Source organism: Amphiura filiformis, chromosome 1, assembly GCF_039555335.1.
Source record: "Amphiura filiformis chromosome 1, Afil_fr2py, whole genome shotgun sequence".
Taxonomy (NCBI): Eukaryota; Metazoa; Echinodermata; class Ophiuroidea; order Amphilepidida; family Amphiuridae; genus Amphiura; species Amphiura filiformis.
In genome coordinates, this window is record NC_092628.1 from 71,851,754 (window position 1) to 71,872,897 (window position 21,144).

At 38.4% G+C, this 21,144-nt stretch overlaps 1 protein-coding gene across 2 annotated transcripts; it reads left to right on the plus strand.

Annotated features, from left to right (window-relative positions):
• The first annotated feature begins 8,096 nt into the window (after window positions 1-8,096).
• On the plus strand, window positions 8,097-20,676 carry LOC140152709 (peroxisomal sarcosine oxidase-like). 2 transcript variants are annotated; one of them, XM_072175182.1, is made up of 9 exons: window positions 8,097-8,213; window positions 9,840-9,998; window positions 12,107-12,255; window positions 13,581-13,794; window positions 14,658-14,840; window positions 15,528-15,704; window positions 16,704-16,862; window positions 18,556-18,631; window positions 19,147-20,676. In XM_072175182.1, exons 2-9 carry the CDS (start codon window positions 9,876-9,878, stop codon window positions 19,281-19,283), a joined length of 1,218 nt encoding a protein of 405 aa, XP_072031283.1. In that variant the 5' UTR covers window positions 8,097-8,213; window positions 9,840-9,875; the 3' UTR covers window positions 19,284-20,676. The 2 variants fall into 2 exon arrangements, with proteins under 2 accessions (XP_072031283.1, XP_072031275.1); XM_072175174.1 differs by lacking the exon at window positions 8,097-8,213 and having other exon boundaries at window positions 9,677-9,998.
• Window positions 20,677-21,144: the final 468 nt, after the last annotated feature.

A 21,144-nucleotide genomic window follows, 5' to 3' on the forward strand; every position in this document is an offset into this window, starting at 1 on the left:
TTCTCGTCTCTTCCAGGGTATACTAGGGGAATCAGCACAAAATTAGGTAAATCCTGGTCGGTGGGTGGTGGGAGATTAGGTGTTGGTGGTCCAATGTCATTGTTCAGCAAAACACAGAAGTAGTCTTTCCACTCAGCAAGTAGTTCTTTGTCACTTGAGGGACTGTCCCATCTCTCTTCTTCACTTTGGGATTTGATATCTTCTTCTTCCCTGAGATGCCGTGGATTATTTTCCATGTGGTGTTATAATTGCCATTTTCATTTGCTGCTTGCAGGTCTTCCATCTGCCTGTGTATAGAGGCAAGTTCGTCAGCCCTGTATGACTCATTGAACTGGGTGTTCCGCCTTCTCCATACTTCCTTGGTGTGACGAGTTCAAACAAGTTGGTATGTCTTCTTGGTCGCATCTCTTTCTGATCTCAACTTGAGGGTTTTGTCTGTCACCAAGCTTGGTATACCACAAGGGCTACATTTTCCAACGACCTTTTCTGGACTTCTTCTACTATTTTCTCGAACATTGCGTACCTCTCAGAAATTGGTGTCTGGTTGTTATACTGGAGGACCTGGAATCTGTTTGAAAGTTCAGTCTGGAAATGGTTCTTAGTAGGAGCATGTTGCAACTTCTTCCAGTTGTACTTAGGCCTCTTACAAGGTTTACCTTTGGTGGTTCGGAGACTGGTGTGCAGTCGTATGCTGAGTATTCTGTGGTCTGAATCCAGCTCTACAGAGTTATAAGCTCAGCAATTGCGCAGGGAATTTACCCACTTACTGTTGACAAGGATGTGGTCCAGTTGGTGTTTTGAGCCCGTTGGGTGCATCCATGTCCAGAGGCGACTTTTGGGTTGGGGAAATCTTGATTGTGAAGGACGGAGCTTGAATTCCTGGCATAAATTCACTATATAGTCTCTCTCCATTGTCATTTGATGTAAAAACAATGAGGACCAACCACAGTTGGATGAGATACATGGCTATCTTGGCCAATATCACCAATGACGAGGTGGATGTTGTGCCTCTTCACCTTTTCAAGATGGTCTTCTAGTGGATTATAGAAACCGTCCTTTTCTCCTGAGGTTGCTGATTCAGTTGGGGCATAATTTTAAATAAAGTTTACCGTAAGCTTGGAGTTCCCGTTAAATGAAGCTGATAGTATTCTTTGATGGACCGCACACTCAGAAGACGCCTATGGATGTGCTATGACATCAGAAGTCCAACACCTCCCTGCTTCTGATCTGTAGCAGAACTGTAAATAAGTACCCAATTCGTGTCGTCTGACCATAATTCGTCAGTGGGGTGATGTAATAAGACGGTGTTCTTGCACGCCGACAATGTCGACGCCTGTATCGCAACAACCCATAAATAGTTGGTGGATACTACAGGTGGTTTGAAGGTAGGTAGAAGAGACATATCGGGACCAACAGTCGGTGATGGTGTACCAGGTTCCCGCTGATCAGTCATAGAGTGAGAAGAAGACGTCTGCCCAGATGACTTGCCCAGCTACCTTCGATCTAGTATTTGGATATAAGGGATATTTGTTTGCAGTTTGCGTAATAAGAGCTAATAAGTTTGCCAGACTTATTTTAGTCCGGGTCTGGCAACAACTGAGCGGATGATCAGCCCTAAACTAGCTTTGCTCCAAAGCCGACCTATTTTCCACCCAATAGAAGAAAAACTGAAAAACCATGCCATATCCCCTCTGACACACTAGTAAAGACCGGCCGTAGGTTAGTGGACTTTCGCGGTTAGTGGGGTGGGGTCATCAGTGGGGTCATCAGTGGTCTTTCCTGCAGTGTGGCCCTGTTGTGATGTTGGTGAGCCACTGGCTCGCTTCGCTCGCGTGCCTTGCCTTCGGCAAGTGGATAGTGCAGTGGTCTGTTACTTCTGAGCACAGATGTGTTGGTGACTAAATGTAGTTTTGCCTTAGCATGCTTAGTACTGGTAGTGATATCATGTTTTACTCATACATTTTCTTTACTAGTCACTTGCTTATTTTACTCGTGGATCACTGGATCTTCTTAAAGGGTACACCGAGGGCTCTGGCCAAGAGCTACCCTAAACAGCATACGGTATTTCCGGAGGCAACAGCAGCCGAAATCCACATATTTTGTGGCACGCCCTTGGCCCGGTTTAATAGTTTATTAACATGATTAATAAGATCTCTTTTAATGTGTTGGTTAGCTATCGTCTAGGTACTATGTAGAAATCCTTGTGTCAGAAAAAGAAAATACATTCTTAAATTTTTCGTTTATTTCTTTTCATTTTCCTCACCATAGGCAGGATACGAAACACACTCAAGAATTCCGATGCAATGAACTCTATGGATCAAATCCGTCTCGATCAAATGTTTGTCACTTTACACGACGCTGTAGAACATGCATTAATGACTGGAAATGAAGAAGAATCCAACAACAATCAAATAGGTCTAAAAACAATACATGAAGAATCGGATCACGAGGCAAAACATGACTCTTACAACATATGTAACGGCGACGTTAACCCGTGACCCGTGGGGAAGACGAAATTATCATTCCTCCTCATGCCGAATTGGATGCATCATGTACAAATGTCGCCTTTGATGTTGAGGGTGACAATCAGTAAATTAATACTGGCAGCGAAGATACCAACTTCTAGGCTAAGAACGTATACATTTCTTCCCCATATTTTGGTGCAGGAGACTGAACTTTCTAGATTGAGGATCGTAGAATTATAATACTTTCACATTTGACAAAACTGAGTTACTGGTAGTTTTGAAGTGGCGGGAACCGGGGCGGGAGATAATGGACTCTTTTTGCAAATATTGTTCGGCCACCCCAAGGTCTACCGGGTCGTGTGAGGGGAGTCTGGGGTCAAAAATTCAAAATGGGTCCGATTTCTTTATATGCAGTCCCCCTGATGTAGGCATCCATCAAATTACTTCTATATAATACGACATATAGGAGATAGGGTAACCACCAAAGATCAAACGAGGTCGAATTTTAGCAACATCCAATTTACACAAATGATACATCAAATTGTTCCTGTTAATATTGGCATTAAAAATATATATTTTTAACTTTCGTGACTTTCACTCAAGTTTCACAAGTGTTCTTTTATTCCAGTAACAACTCATGGAACGGGTACATCTAGAATTAAACAGATTTATACCACGCTAACGAATGAATCTCTAATTTTACAATGCTTCAACCTTCCACCGCGCATGACAGCTAGGATCTTTTTAGGTTCTTGATCTTGTCAATATAACATTTTGGGTAAACAAATCGCATAGACATAGTCATTGAAAAACAGACCCATCCCCACACACAAAACAAAAACACTGCATAGCATATAGGTCCCCTATATAGCTTTCTGACCGAATGTTTCTGAGACAGACCTTTTTCATGTTTTAGACCTATTATCAAGCCAACAAACTGCAACTTTAGCAAAGCTTACTAATGCCACATTGTGTATTTTTGGTGATATGTGACCATTTTACTAAACCAACATGACCAATGTGCCCCGTCTCGGGTTAAAATGGGACACTGAAGATGAGTACTACTCGTGAATGAGTTTTCCCCGGGGAATTGTGTCGTTGCGTCATAGGGGCATGGGGAGCATACACCGGGTGTATTACACCCCAATCGAAGTGAACATTTGTGAAAAATCTCCCAATCGATCTCGGTGCTCCCAATCGAATGATTCACGCTAAGCCACTGACATTTAGGGATGTAATTACGAGCCCTGGGTGAGGGTAAAGTGAGGGGGGACGTTTTGGGAAGGGGGAGGGGCAATCGATTTCCGGCATACGTACAAGAGGTACATATGGAAAGGTTTCTATACAAAAACGATTCTCTTATAAACCATCTACGCAGAGTTTCCACCTCGATACACCTGAGCACACATTTTCGTCCAAGAGCTTCCAAGCAGAGAACAGCAAGCAGTGAATTGTCTCCACACAGTCTTTGATTACACTACACGATTGAGTGCATAGCATCGTATGAGCTGTGGAGCTTCTAGCTGAAAAATGGGCCTCTGTAATTGGTTTTTGTCGAAACCTCAAGTGTTCCCTTCATCCAATCAGATTTTTTTTATCACTTCCCCCTAAAAACACTTTTCGTCATTAGGTCAACTACCTATCCAAGCACCCTTTTTGACCAAAATGTAGGTTTTAAAAGTCAAAACCTCAAGTGTTTCTTACAATATTTTTCAAATTTTATTACATTAAATGAAAAAGCACACTTATATTGTCCATACATTGACGTCATTAGAATGAGCAATGGCCAATTCTCTTTAAATTGCAAATCTTGTGCAAAAATTGTGGGATATGCTTTTACGACGGGAATTCATAACAATTAGTGGGTTTTTAGCGGGTTCGCCGTCGGACAAGTTTAGAACTGTCATGCTTTCGTCAGGAGTAGCTCTGACTTCTTCAGGACAAAGTACCTAAGAATAAGACATGTAGACCGCCCCTTGCCTACTGATGGCTCTGAAAAGAGTCGTTCACTGAAGACTGCCCCTTGTGCAAAAGTTACTATTTTCGCCTGTTTTGTAAATTCAATGACCTATGACTTTGCTAAAGAGCGCTTATAAATTGATATGCCTTTGAATAAACCGCTCTAAAAATGCTAATAGGAAAATAGTTAGGGGCAAGCAATTTTTGGCAGGCCGGGGGGGGGCCAAGTAATTTTTGGCAGACCGTTTGGAAATTTTACTCCCCGGGGCTGATAATTATAACACAGCCCTTTATACACAATACCATTTCGCAGAGATCCTCAGAGTGCAACTGGAACATTTGTCTCGGATAAAACACGTATTTTTAACAGAACCCGGGAACAGGACATAACGTTTGAAATCCAGGTGAGGAGCGGTATGATTTGATGCAGCATTGATCCAAAAAAGCTGCTTTGTCAAATAAGGAGCCAGGAATTCCATCGATAAACATGGTTTCTTATTTTAAACAAGATATTCCTGAAAAAAATTGGTGTCAGTTCCAATTTACAATGTAATTATTATTTGAATGTAATGTTAAAAATGGTTCCGAAAAATGGCCAAAAGCAATTCGACAAATAAAAAAATAGGCAAATGTGGTGACTAATTTGCATATCTTGCAACATGGCATCGGATCTTACGACTGCCGCTTACCACAACCTCATCAAGTTACATCCCTATACGCCTCACCAGTTCTTCGAAATGGCAAAAAAACAACACCCAAAAACAATTTTTAAGTTAAATATGCAAATTAGCTACCTAATTTGCGCCAAAAATTGCATCAAGTCTTAGGGCAGCCACTTACCACCACCCTACCAAATTATACCCCAAATACACCTCACCAGCTCCGTGAAACTGCCGCTTACCACAACCTCATCAAGTTATATCCCTATACGCCTCACCAGTTCTTCGAAATGGCAAAAAAACCCAAAAATAACCATTTTTAAGTTAAATATGCAAATTAGCTACTTAATTTGCATATTTTGCGCCAAACAATGCATCAAGTCTTAGGGCAGCCACTTACCACCACCCTACCAAGTTACACCCAGATACACCTCACCAGCTCCGAGAAACTAACCTGGAAGCCAAAGGCATTTAAAAACAAAGTTCACACAATACAAATGTATAAGACCCCATTATAGCATCAATTATAGCATAAGGCAATTTATAAGTCATTTTAAATGATTTTAAATGTGACGTATACAATTTGTCTATAACACAGGGAGATATAAAATGTAGGGATTTGGGTACTTTTTGTTCAATTTTCACAGAAATTGAAGGATTTTGACCTATGTTTTTGTTTGTCTGTTTACCCCTGGGTCGCTGAAACAAAGAATTATATTAATTAAATCACCTAATTTATAATTAATAAAGGACAAAGAAAGATAAAAGCAAAAGTATGCTTCATTTAGTTAAAACAATAGTACCATCCCTGTTGTGTACAAAAATATAAGTCTATACGACAATGCAAATCAGGATCAATTCATGGACTAAGTGCACAGGGAAGTGTTGAGTATGTAAATTAAATGGAACAGCCAAAATGCCAATGGGAATGTAATTTAACTAGAACAGCCTTAAATTGATATCGATATTAATATTGACGTCACAGATTCGATTTGTCACGTGATCGTCAAACCTGTACTAAAGGTGTCAGTTCTGCAGGAACTGACACAAAAATGACAAGCGAATCAAGCCTGCCGATACGTCTACTGTTATTATAATACTACTCATGAATATTAATGCAACACACTCACTTCCTGTTAGCAATCGATTGAATTATGTTTTCTGCATGTCGATGACGTATGGGCAGCATGCTCTCACACACGGCACACATACATATAAATAAAATTAAGATATTTTGTACTTATTAATTTATTTATTTTAATAAATTTAGACATTTTTTGTATTTATTATTTATTTTATACTTAGGCCTATTATCAATTGTAATGTTTATTTTTATTTCTTTATACTAGGCCTATTTATATAACTCGTTTATTTATTTTTATTATTTTAATGTTTTATTTATGGATGGTCTCTTATCCCTGGAAAATCTAGCGCGGTTGTTGCAATTGACATTTGTTATGTTATTTAAAACATTTACCTTTAAACAAATCCCGTGCGTAGAAGCTTGTCATTTTTGTTTGAAATACAAAATTATTAGGTTAATAAAAAAACACCCAATACGCTGTGACTTTGTGTGTCGCTTAAACATGTTAAACAAGTTCAAATGCTCTTAAAACCTGATATCCGCGGCGACTTTCCGTTAAATCAATAACCAGGCATGTAATATTGTCAGGTATTACAACTGACGTGATGACAGTTATCATATGTCCACTTGGAAAACAATTCTTAAGAATTAAATATGATATTACATATATTCTAAATCAAATAATTCTGCTCCAACCCCCCCCCCCCCACAACATGATTTCCTAACAATAGTAACCGAAATGGTAACCTGATATTCCTTTTTATTTGAAACCAACCGCTTTTATCCCAATGCAGTACGGTTGCAATAAATATGCTTTACATTGCTTAAAGGGGCATTTCGTGATCCACATCCTCATCCCCCACTTTTCTCAAAAAAAGTTGAGATTTTTATATCACTGGAAACCTCTGGCTACATAATGTTTATGTACAAAATATTTCTTGCAGATTAATTCGTTTTGCAACGCATTGTCTATGGAGCAGTGTAATACACATAATCATGCATAACTCGCGAACGCAAAATCGGAATCAACTGAAATTTTGGGAATAGGCTTTTTTCGTGGATATGTACTGAAAAATGTCATAAAAAGAGGATGCTAGGATCACGGAATACTCCTTTAATTTTCCTTTGCTTACTAGGCTAATGTTATATTATTGTTTTAAAGAAAAAAATTGTATCCAAACGGTTACATATTAGCCCCGGGTGGCACTTCAATATGAAATGGATATATATGTAGGCCACAGAATTAGTGGATGTAGGCCTATCTATTATAGGTGTAGGGCTGTGCAGTAATAAAGGGGCATCCGGTGAGAGCAAGGGTCATTGCAAGGGTGAGAGCATGATTTTTGGCATTCGGTGAGACCAAAATGTGATCTTTGTGTGAGAGCCTAAAGAAGCCTCGAAAATTGAATTTCTAGTTCTATGACTTCAAATGGCTTTGTTATTTCAAAAGAATTAACAAAATCAGTGATAGACGAGGCTGGCATTGCTGTTCAGATGGAAATATATGGGTCTATAGGTCTCGGGTGACAGATCTAAAGGAACTTGGTCTTTGGGTGACACAGCATGTGCTGGTAATGGGGTCTTTGGGTGACAGCGATGGTGAAGAGGGGGTCTTAACAGCCCTACATATCGCGTCACCTCCAAAGTGGGAGTGCCCCCCCCCCCCCCCGGATTTCAGCACATCACATCAAACTCCCATTGGGCGCCCCATTCCTTTTTAAAGGAATTTTTTATTATACGCTCTCACCAAGGATCTTTATTTACGATGAACTCACAACAAGGCTAAAGAAAGTACAAGGCTAAGCTCGTGTACGGTATTAGGTCTAGAAGAAATACAATAATAGCCTACAAACAAATTGAAGGCTAAATTCGATTACAGTAAGAAGGCCTAGAAGAAATAAAGTCGCCATTTTCGATTGCTTGCCGAAGCATGGGCCTAATTGTAAACTGTTATTAAAGTTTCAACAACGTATGTGATTGTGCGAAAACACGATGAAATTCTGACGTCCTATTAGTTACGAGGCTTTTTCTTGCGCCAGTTGTGACGTAAGTTAAAGGTTTCACGTTCATACTTTCTTGATATATTTAACTTTTAAAATTTAGTACATGTAGGCCTACATATGAAAGCAACACGATTATAACTTTCGATTGTAAATTTATGTGACACGCAGTGTCATGTTGTCAATTGTATTTTATCGTAATTTGTACTTTTGTTGCCAAAATCATCATTAAAAAACTTTTCATAAAAAAATTATTAAGCCTATACTACTAATTATTATAAAACGTGCTAAGTTTGTAATTATTATTTTATTGTTCTACTAAAAACAATTAAATAATTATGTTCTTGTTGATTTATAGGTTATTTGTGTGTACATTTATTCAATTAACAATTCGTTAATGATTTGGTAAAACTTTATTTTTTTATAATTATTATTTTATTGTCCTACTAAAAATCAATATAGACAATTATGTTCGTGTTGATTCATATTTATTCGTTTGTTACATTTATTTAATTATTAACTTGGTAAACTTGTTTTGTTTAATACCGGTTAATTATTGATTAAATGTCTACTATTAAAATTCAATATAGACCTTATAGGCCTATCAATATAAACAATTATGTTCGTGTTGATTTATATTTATTCGTTTGTTACATTTATTTAATTATTAACTTGGTAAACTTGTTTTGTTTAATAATTATTTTAGTCTACTATTAAAATTCAATATAGACATTATAGGCCTATCAATATAAACAATTATGTTCGTGTTGATTGATATTTGTTTGTTACATTTATTTAATTATTAATAATTCATTAATGATTTGGTAAAACTTGTTTTATTTTCTACCTCCATGCACTAAACTATATCATACACGACAGGGGCGTAGCCAGCTTTCTTGGTCAGGGGGGGCAAAATAAAATTTTGGGGGCACAGACGAAAAAAATTGCAGTTGCATCAGACAATACATAGAGACTGTATGTCTTCAAGCTTCCCGAAAAGGGCCTTATTGGGATAATGTGCGCACGTAGCGCGAAAAAAAATGGTATTTTACACTATTTTCGCCCATTATCCGGCTAAAAAGGGCTTTATTGTTACAATTTGCGCGCGTAGCGCGGAAAATTTTGTATTTTACACTTTTTGTATTTTACAAGGGGCTCCTTGCCCTTTTTCTTTTCCTTTGCCCTCCTGATTTTCTCTCTCATTTTTTTGTCAGAGGGGCACTTTTTCTTTCATTTTTTGTCAGGGGGGGGCACTCTGCCCCACCTGCCCCCCGCTGGCTACGCTACTGATACACGAGACTGCACTTTCCTAAAAAAACTGAAAATGCGCGTGAAATTGGGCAAAAAGTACCAAAAACAGGCTGAAATTAAATAAAGTTGCGGAAATTTTGACTTATTAAAAAACTGAATTCAGTTTTTAAACTGACAATTCTCATGCCCGAACGTGACCCGTGATCGTGACCCATGCATACTGGCTTCCAATACGAATTGATCACATGATCAGACACCTGATCTGTGTTGTTTACATTGACTGATCAGCTGATTCTGGTCAAAAGTTATCAAAAGTAAAAGCGCCCATTACGGCAAATTGGGGCGATTACTGATTGGGGTCAATCATAATCATAACATTCCAAGTTCCGAGTTGATTTAATGATTGCATTTATTTATTTAGGCCCAACCGGCCATATTTATAGACTAAATTCCAGCCATGGCGTCATCTGGTACGGGCATGGGGGACTACGATTGTCTAGTTGTAGGTGCTGGCATCGAAGGTTGTGCAACAGCTTATCAGCTTGCGAAGAGGAAATACAAAACACTTCTCTTGGAACAGGTAAGCCATTATAAGCAGGAGGATCCGGGAGGAGGATTTATATGCTAATAAGGCACAGCGTCATCATCCCTATATATCTTCGTGTCAAAAATTGCCGTGATAGTACAGTACGGCGAATCCTCTCGTTTTTCAATAGCTACGCATGGCGATTTTGTTCGAGATAGGCCGAGCGACTCAGGCTAAGCATAGTACGACTATCATATGAGATACCGCCAAGTTCTATTCTACACGTTATATACGATTTGCGCATGCTCTAGTATCCCATGCTATTACAAGGAAATTCGATTTGTTTTCAGGTAAACCCAGGTTTTGTTTTTAAATACACTAACTTGAAATTAAATAGGCCTACACTTAATTGGCGGCCATTGCTGTTTGCTCTGGATACATTTTTACTGCATTTTTGGCGTAACAATTTTTAAATCGTAAGTTAAAATTGTGATATATTTAATTTTGAGATTTGAAATTATATAAAGGAACACAAATAGCCCATTCACCTAAAATCCAGGTGCTTATATTATAATATTCGATCACACGTGTATATCACAATGCATATGTAAACTTTCTTTATCTATGTCAATAATAGAATATTGATTTCACCAACGGAGTATGGACCTGTATGAAAAAATATTTATAACATAGGGTGTTGACGCTGTGTAAGGGGCTGTGCAATAATTATAAGCCCCAAATTCCAAACGGCTCGCCAAAAAAAAAAAAATCGCTTGCCCCCCCCATCTCGGCCCGCCAAAAATCGCTTGTCCCCCCCCCCCAGCCCGCCAAAAAATCTTTGCTCTCCCCCCTTGAACATGCCAAATTTTTGGGATCCCAATTTGCAAACCTTAAATGGTCTATATACATGTTTGCGAGCATTTGCATATTTAAGCGTTTCATTACAGTTTTCCTAAGCCTTTTAGAGCGCTTTTATTTTAAAGGCCCCAAGAATGTGTGCCAAAAATCACTTGCCCCCCCCCCTCGGCTTGCCAAATATTGCTTGCCCCCTCCCCTTTCGGCTCACCAAAAATTTCTTGCCCCCAATTTTACCCTCCCCCATGGCTCATAATTATTGCACAGCCCCTAAGTAGGCCTACACCGCGTCGCGTCGTACATGAATGGTGTTGCCAAGAAAGCTGCCCCCTGTGGGATGCTGGCCACCTTGATATTTAGGCCCATTTTTGTCAAATTATGTTGCAATTTGCCTTGCCCACCTTGCCCTCACTGAAAAAGTCTTGGCTACGTCACTGAGAGTCGTTTCAAACTGATAGTACTACCATGCAGTACCAATGCGAGCTGGACGCTAATATAAGGCTAGTCCATTTGGTTACCCCCTCCCCCTAAATAATCCTCCACCCCCTTAAATGAGGCTCCAACCACCACCCCCTCCCAATTTCTTTTTTCTATTTTCATTGACCCAACAATGACAATTTCAACCCAAAATGAAATTTTAAAAGAAAGGTCACCCTGGATGGAAGTGGTTTATTTTTGGGGGGGGTGGCAGGACTCAATCTCCTCCCCCTAAATAAGCCTGGGGGTACTCCCACTTTGGAGGTGATACGTATGAAGGGCTGTCAAGATGCCTTTTTTCAGCATCTCTGTCACTCAAAGACCCTATATTCCATTCGTTTGCCGCCCCCTACTTTTACCCCAGGGGCTGGCACCCCCAAAGCCCCCAAAATAGAATATCCAATTTTAAATATGGGGGGGGGGGGGGCAATGGTGCCTGGCCCAAGTTATTAGGGGCCCAATGGTACTTTTCTATAGCCACTAAAGTTATTGGGGCAGGTCCCCGGTTCCGGATCCACTGCTAAGTACAAAAATACCTGTATCTCAAAATGGTGTTTTTGCACTGTCAGGTACCAAAATAATCCTTGCAACACTGGGCACCTTACAAATACAATTGTATACCATAAGCAAGTTATAGCCACAGATACTGTTATCAGTGAAAATGTAAAGCCCTAAGTGCAAAACTATATGCATGAAAGTTTTAAGAGCCAGAAGGCCCCAAGTACAAAAACGTCTGTATCATTACATGTCATTATACTTATGGCCTTTTGGCTCTAACCTCGATATGTGATATAATTTGACATCTTCTGGTATTTTCTTACCTGTTGCAGTTTCCTTTGCCACACTCAAGAGGCAGCAGTCATGGACATTCAAGAGCTGCTCGTTATGCTTATCATGACAAAATTTATGCAGACATGATGAGAGAGGCTTTCCCAATGTGGTATCATTTAGAACAAGAAACCAACACTACACTCTACAGGTAAGGAATGTCATATTGGGGGCAGTGGCGGCACTAGGGGGGGAAAGGGGGACATTTCCCCCCAAATATTCTTCTTGTCCCCTACTTCTGAGTCAAAACCTGAAATTCACTTTGGCCCCCCCATGCCCCGGAAAAAAATTCCTGGTGCCTCCACTGATTGGGGGTACTGAAAATGGGTAACAGGCCCACATTTATAGCCTGTTTTTGTTAACTCCCTATAACCCTGGTTTTTGTTTTGCTGTTACCCAATGCATCCCATTGGTAGATAATTCTGAACAATTATTGTTGGTAATCTCTCACAAAAGATCCTGGTTTGTTTTCAGAAAAGAAAATAGCATTTTACACAATTTAGCAATCTTTTGGCTTTTTTTCAAATAAAAAAATGTGCCAAAATAGAAATTTCATGCCACTGTTGAAACCCATTAGTCTCATATAAAATATGAATGAATGAATGAATGAACTTAATGAATGGTGTCTCACCCAATGATTCTCTTTTCTGGTATAAATCTCTGACCAAAAGACCTGTGCAAAAACAAAACACAGGCTAGTACATGTAGTACTCAAGTTTCTGGTTGCACATCCCCTTCCCTTTTAAAGGGGATCATTTACTATAGACCTTTTTCCCTCTTTCCCATCATGCACTATTCCAGGGGGGTATGAGTGTCATAAAATACATCATCTCCCGGGAGTACAGAGTTATGTTCATTACATTCTGAATACGGACATTTCGGCTGGTGCCTTCATCACAAAAAAAGGAATCCCCGATAATCATGATAATAGCGGCGATCACTAATAGGCTTTCGGGGCAAAAACAACATTTCTATGCCTTATTGACATGGTGTCGTCGCCCAAAAAAGTTTCCTGTTATTGAAACCTAACTTTGTATACATTTTATAGACCTAATGGTGAAAAACTAATGACGGGACACACAGTGATATTTTGTCGTCCGTTTTTCACTTTTTTTATCAGAGATGAAAATAAAATGTAAACAAAATCTCTTACACAGATGTTCTGCATCGCTCCGTAACTGCATCACTCGTGTATTCAATAATAATTGCATAATCAGTAACATCGATGGCCTTTACGATAATCCGCATATATGGAATCAGTATGCCCATATTAAGACAAAATAATTGCAAAGGCCTGGCAAAGACCATCGGATCATGATCGGATGCACACAATCTATGAGGTTGATGAACTACGTCATACCCCCCTGGAATAGTGCATTATGGGATAGAGGGAAAACGGTCAATAGGCAAGAAATTATGAGTATGAGCTTTATAGGTCCAATTTGAATTACTGTTTCCTCACACACCTCCATGCAGACAAACAGGATTGCTGATACTTCAAGAGCCTAGCCAGGGATCATTTGAGGCAAGATTGCAGACTGTTAAAGATCTTGGCTTACAAGTGACACAACTGAATGGTGAAGACCTCAACAAGCTCTATTCAGGAGTGCAGTATAGTAATGATCATAAGGTTTTTCTTGAGCACAAGGCAGGTGTACTGATGGCAAATAAGTGCTTGACATCTTTGCAGGTAGCTGTTTTTTTCTTTGTTCTATATTTTGTTTCAGGTTGACAATTAATAATCATTTGCAGCAACAGGGTGGGGGGGCATTTTTCTCAAAATAGTGTGATTTTCAGTGATTTTTGTTCTGACTAGGGAGCTACCAGGGGGCAAAGCTCAATTTGGGACACTGACAATGATTATAATACAAGGGTATTTTGTGATCCACAGCCTCATCCCCCACTTTTCTCCAAAAAGGTTGAGATTTTTATACCACTGGAAACCTTTGGTTACATCTTTATGTACAAAATATTTCTTGCAGATTAATTTGTTTAGCATACTGCATATCATGCATAATTAGAAAACGCAAAATCGGAATCAACCAAAATTTTAGGAATAAGCTTTTTCATGGATATGTCACAAAAAGAGGATGCTAGGATCACAAAATACCCCTTTAAGTCATACTTTGTAATTCAATTAATTAATAAATACAAACCAAATCATTTTGGGGTTTACCCCTAATTTAATTCCTCCTTATCCATACCCGACTCAAATATACTTATTTTCAACTCATGAAGTCCTCATCTGGGGGGCAAATGACAATATGCCACAAATATGGGTCTCAAAATGGGTCTCTGACATAACAATGGCTCCTTTTTTTATTAATTTGTTTTAAAATTTTGTGCGAAATTATATTAAATTTGGTAAAAAAATCTAGCCCTATCAGGTCTAATTTTCTTGGAAAGTTGGTATAAACATGGGTCAACTGTCAGATCACCTACCCAAACCAAACTTGAGTATTCCCCCACCCCCACAGGAAACCTCATTTCTAGTTTAGTTTTAAGTTTCTATTTAATTTTACACTTACTGCTTATTATTGCATGCATTAACAGAATCGATTCATCCACTTTGGTGGCAAGATACACAGTGAAGAACAAATGCGAGAAATCATCCCTGGTAATATGGTGAGAGTGAGAACCAACAAAGGAGAGTATAGAGCCAAGAGTGTCATATTGACTGTAGGCCCATGGGCTGGACAAGTAATGAAACCTCTGGGATTAAATCCACCACTAAAGGTATATCTAGAGATAAAAACAACAACTGATTATGTCATAAAGACTCAAATATTAGACATTATACTATGTTCTTCTTGCTTATAAATATACACCAAGGAGGTATATGACACTGTGTAATAGTTCATACCCCAGTTGCACCTGCTGTAAGAGTACATCTTTCAATTATAGTACATTTTTTGTAGCATTAGCCTAGTGATAACAGATTTTGTACCATACTTTAGTGAGAATAGATAAATTACCCAGTGGCGGCACCACCGGGGTGGGGGTGGGGGGCATATGCCCCCCCAGTCAGAACTCTTGCACCCCTATTGCCCCCAGTAAAACCCAAAATTTCACCTTTTTGCGGTAATTTTGTGCAAAATTTTTGATTTGCCCCCGAAATTCACTTTTCTCCCTCAATGCCCCCTGAAAAAAATTCATGGTGCCGCCACTGAAATTACCAACAGTTCTGAGATTAGCTATAATAAATTAGACGGTGCACTCACGGTGTCCTTGTTGCTACAAGCACACCTTTCAATATAGTAGCATTTTTTCACAGTGCTGCTAGCTCGTAAGAGCACTTGCAGTTGGCACCGCTCCTGCTCTTACAGCCATAAAGAAACCATCCTACTTGAAGAAATGTTTTATATTTTTAACAGTACTAAACAATGTTTGCTGATACTGTACAACTCTTTCTATTTATGCTAGACATGGCGCATGAATGTGTGTTACTTCAAAGAGAAACAACCAGGAACTTTTCCAGAGTTTCCTATATTTGCTGAATTGGCTTGCAATAATCGCTACATCATACCAAATCACAAATGGCCAGGTCATTTGGCGGTTGTGTATGGATTACCTGCTCATGAATATCCTGGAATGTATAAGGTAATTTTCGTATTTAATCCTCTATAAATTGAATACCTGAGTGGAAAAAGGGACCAACTCCAATTTTACAAAAATGAGTTAGACCCAGCATTTTATTGCCAGCGAATTGTTCTTCCTTGTGTGTGAAAGATGAACCAAAATCCACTCTCTAAATAGTTTAATCATGGTTTTCATGGAAGAAAGGCACAACTCCATGGAGTTGGGCCCTTCTTCCACAAATATTGGGTTGAAGAGGAATGTTGTTTCTTGCTAACATATTACATGCTTCTACTTGTGCAATTAATGGATAATTACCAAATTTCTGTAGTTATTTATAACACATCTGCTTACGGAACTGGCACTTGCAGTATATTAGTGGAAGAAGGGCCCAACTCCAGCTCATATTAAGACCTGTACCGTTGCCATGGAAACATCATCTATAATTTTGAATGTATGAATATTGAATATGTTCATGTATTAAAGGTCCCCTGAAGATGAAAATATTCTGCCTATAAAACTTTTCCAAATATTACGTTTTTTCTTAATATCCCAAAAACAGTTTTGATGGAGTTGGGCCCTTCTTCCACTCAGGTATTCAATTATATCGAAGGTCGCGCATTTGTGTTGTAGTATGAAATATGCGATAAATGATGGTGGTTGGATCTTGTTGAAAGCTGTGTTCATTCAAATAAAATTTCTAGTATAGTCGCCCACTCTATTAAAATGTTTAAAAATTGCTGAAATTTGCATGCTATCTTATCTAAGTATGCTTACCACGGTCCACGGATGAATGGCTAAATCTAGGTTGCTTGTACAAAATAATGGAGTGAAGAAATGCTTTGATTCAAGCTAATTGATCACATGCACACTTCAAACAAGTGAATTATACCATGTTAGTAATTGAAAAAATTTATGGATATGATTTCAGACCTCATCCATCGGGCGCAATTATGTGTGTTCAGTGGGACCCACCGCTCTACCACTAGTCTAATAATTCTTTTTGTTAACATATTTAACTAGATGGGCTATTATACTGGTAATGAAGCAGTACCCCCAGATGAACGAGACAAATTTGCCCAAGGTGTGCAATGGGACATCAGGATAATGCAGAAGTATGTCCGAGATCACTTTCCCGGCCTGGAGGATGAGCCTGCTATAATAGAACAATGCATGTATACAGTATGTACAGTATTTAAAACTACCGTATTCATTCCAATAAGCGCCCATGCCCCAATAAGCGCCCACCCAGGGTATTTTCAATTTGCTAAAGGGTACCATTCATGTTGAAGTTACAGATAGATATCGATACAGTGAAATAGCTGCAGAACTACAAGTCCTGCGTAAACTTGTAATACATTTTCTGCATCAGAAAATCTATTAGAACGTCTCAGTACCCTTTTATAACATACGTAAATTTGTCTCTAATAAACGCCTCTTACGAAAAAATTAGGTAAACGAGGTAAAAAATAAGCGCCCCACCAAAATGACTTTGTAAGCGCCCTGGGAGCTTATTGGAATGAATATGGTATATTAAATTGAGAATGGGAGGGAATTAGTAAGGGTTAGACTGTTGCATTGCTTCGATCCACACATGATAGACATGTATCCTTGTAGGACCAGAATATAAATTATTAACTCACAACATGGCAGGCTATTTAGGAGAGGTGCAGGGCTCGAAATAGCCAACTTAAATGTATTATATTGCATGAATTTATTGACAACCAGCTTGAGCCAACAACAACAAAAAAGGACAGTCACATCCCAGCAAATACAAAAATGTTTTTCGTTTTAAACATGTTATATTTTGGGGTTTGGTTTTATAAAAACGTTTAAATAACAAAATGTTGGGTTATGTAAAGGCCATGAAAAACGTTTCAAAAAGTTTTGTATTAAAACACACTACAACAATATTTTTAAAATGTTTTAAAAATGTTATTGTAAAATGTTTTTGCAAACATTTTTTGCCAAATATTTTGTTAACACTTCAATAATATTATGTTAGAATATTTGCATTAGGTTATTAACAAATGTTTTTGAACGTTATGAAAATGTTTTATGCCCTTTATATGTCCTTTATATAACCCAACATTTAAACGTTTTCTGTCAACCTTTTCTAACCTTTTGCAAATGATGTTGAAAACGTTTTGTGTTGGCTGGGTATACAAAGTCCTGTTTGTCGGGTATTGTGGGAAAATTTGAAGCGTAGATAGAACCTGTGTCATGTTTCAGATGCAATATTGCAGCACATTATTGCAAATAATGTGCCGCCATAGGATGCACATTGGACAATTCACAGTACTGTGTTAATTAAGAAATAAAGGGTAATGCATTATCCTTAATGGGACAAAATAATGTGTCCGAGGCAGTAAAAACGTAAATAATGGGTGAGGCGCAGCCGAACCCATTATTTAAATGTTTTACTGCCGAGGACACATTATTTGCGTGTAAAGGATAATGCTGCGCCCTTTATTTCTATTCTATTACCACAAAATGGTGCAATTTAAAGAGAAAATATCACATTTTTTGCCTAAATATTTCAAGTTCTTTAACTCAAGGTGGAGCGCCTACGCGTAGCCAAAGCGTAAGTGATAGCGAGTATTGCAGACCGCGTAACCAAACGTGATGCTTTGCGTAGAATGCGTAACGACGCTAATATACTGCATCACGCTTTGCAGTGCGCTGTGATGCGAGAAGAACATAAAGTGCGTTGCCCTGGCCACTTTATTGCTAATTAATGGTCTTTCAGGTGACGCGTTTCAACAAATCACAGTGCGCGATTTTGAATAATGGGCTGTGGGGGTAATAGAATTTTGAATAATGGGTGGACGAGGAAATTGCAGAGAGTTTAATTTTTTGTTGTGTTTGTTCACAGAAAACACCTGATGAACACTTCATATTGGATAAGCATCCAGTGTATCCTAATATTGTTTTTGGATGTGGCTTTTCAGGTAAGGAACTGAAGAATATACTTCAAAAATATACACCTTCACATTAATTTTTATTGCAGACATGAGAACTTTCCTATTTGCATCTACATGTATTGCTCACTCTTGAGTGGTTCTTATGTTGTCAATAATTCTAGTGCTTGTTAAGCAAGCCTTTCAGTGGCATACCATGCAAAATTTCCAGGGAGGAGGGGCAGTTGCAAAATTGTTCCTCTGATTGGCTACCAAAAATTACCAGGACAAATGCACATAAATATTTCCAAATTTAATGCTAAAATGGGCAACAATAAGGATAATTGAGGCCTAACAAAAGGAAGAGGCACATTGCAAATTGTGGGTAATTTGTCCCAGTATTTCGAGCTGGGGGGGGCAAATTCTACATATTTCTATTGAATCTGCATAGTCTGCCATTGGTAGACTTTCTACCTCAGCTGGTCTGGATATCATACCATGAGTGTTTCTGTCAAAATCTCAGTAGCTAATGAACAGAAAATTTCATTTTTGTCCTATTTTTGCAGGTCATGGATTCAAGTTAGCACCTGTTATTGGGAAAATCCTCTGTGAGCTGGCTATGGGATTACCACAAAGCTATGACTTACAGATGTTCAGCTTAAAAAGATTTGACAAACAAAAGAGGTTACCAGCCAAGCTTTAAAGGTTTTACACTGAGAAAGCTAAAACTATGTGTGTATATTTAAATTGCTATGTATCACTGTCGGGACACCTCATTCCTGGAAGAGAAAACAAGCGATCTAGCAATAACTATTTGCATCATGTTATGTTCCATGAAGTAGAATCTAGGCCAGTAGATTCTGGGCCAGTAGATTTGCTGTTGGGGAAACCTTCCCAGCTGGCCCAAAGGCCACCTGATTATTGCTCTTATGTCTACCCCTGCTAAAAGAGTCACTTCGTGAGAGGTCTATTATTAGTATTATTATCAACTTTGTAAAAATCTATACAACAGTGCAATGAGGCCTTTGTATGGTAGTAAACATATCCTCAACCAGGGTTGACTGGTTTTGTCAGAAATGGGACATAAAAATATATGAAAGGTAGCATTTGTATAATGATTGGTAGTAACCATATATAATGTAATGTACCATATCCATTCAATTAACCATCCATGCCCCTATTAGCACCCACCAAGTGACTTTACTAAACTTGAACCTCCATCATCATGTGCAGGATCCAACTACAGCTAGATGATCCTCCACCAACCCCTTCTACCCCTCATGATTTTACAAGGGCTGTGACACTCGTATTCAATCCCTGTATAAAAATTGATGTCACTTCACGGCAGTTTGATTGACAGTTGCTAAGGAGTTTGGTACCCTAGTAACCCTTACTAGTCGCTTAGCCTAAAATTTACGTACACATGCACGACAACGATGTGCGTACTACTTCAATAGTGAAACAGACTTATCCCGTAGTTAACGGTAGTTTGATTGACAGTTGCTAAATTTTTCCAAGATGGCACACTGCGACTGCCAATTATTCGGACCCTTTCCGGCAAAAATACAGCTTATTTAGCCAAAGTTGACATTGGGGCATCGGTAATAATATTTTCCTAGGATATTGAGCTAACTCCTCAGCTACTTGGTTTTTCACAATATGATAGTAATGGAAAGAAACTGCCAATTGTTCGTTGTTGTTCACAATTTAATATTTTTGAAACGATGACGTAAACATGCATTACCTCTTCCACAAGTCAACCTCTTATACAGTGCATGCCTGAACGCATCATTGTGTGACTGACTTCATTTGCGCAAACGTGTGGCTTATCCTATAGTATATTATTACTCCAGAATCCTTGATTTTACATGCAAGCAGAAATTCATATCGTCCCTAGGAGCTTTCTCAAACAACAACAAAAAAACATTAAATTATAACATTGTAGGTGTAGGATTATTTAATGTTTTTAATTTAATATTTTCATTTCTGCCATTCTCAGTAAACCCAGACATGTTTTTAAAACATTATAAACATATAAAAAGTTTTAATTTGTCAGATTAAATCCATGTCAAGAAAATGGTTTACAGCATTTTATAAAAAACAGTACAAGTTTTGAAAATGTTGTCAAATATTTTTTGGCAAATATTTTTGCAAAATATTTTATCAACACTAGAATAAATAAGATTATGTTAGAATGTTTTACAGCAAGTTTTCAAAAAAGTGTGTGAATATCATTAAAGGGGGTCTCCGGCAATCATAACATTATGTCTTATATGTTAGAGAAATAATTATCAAGCACGAATCACATGGTTTTATTTAAAACAAACTCGTATTGACCGTAAAAACAAATAAAAACAGTCGGCTCTCAACACGCGATATTCAAAATTCCCGCGCCGAATTTGTCTAAGTGCAATGACGTAATGGTTATTTGTGTTCAATTGTCGTCAACCTTCATTGTATTACTGGGACGTCATTGCACTGGACAATTTCTGCGCCCGGGAATTTTGAATATCGTGTGTTGAGAGACGTGTGTTTTTATTCGTTTTTATGGTCACTATGAGTTT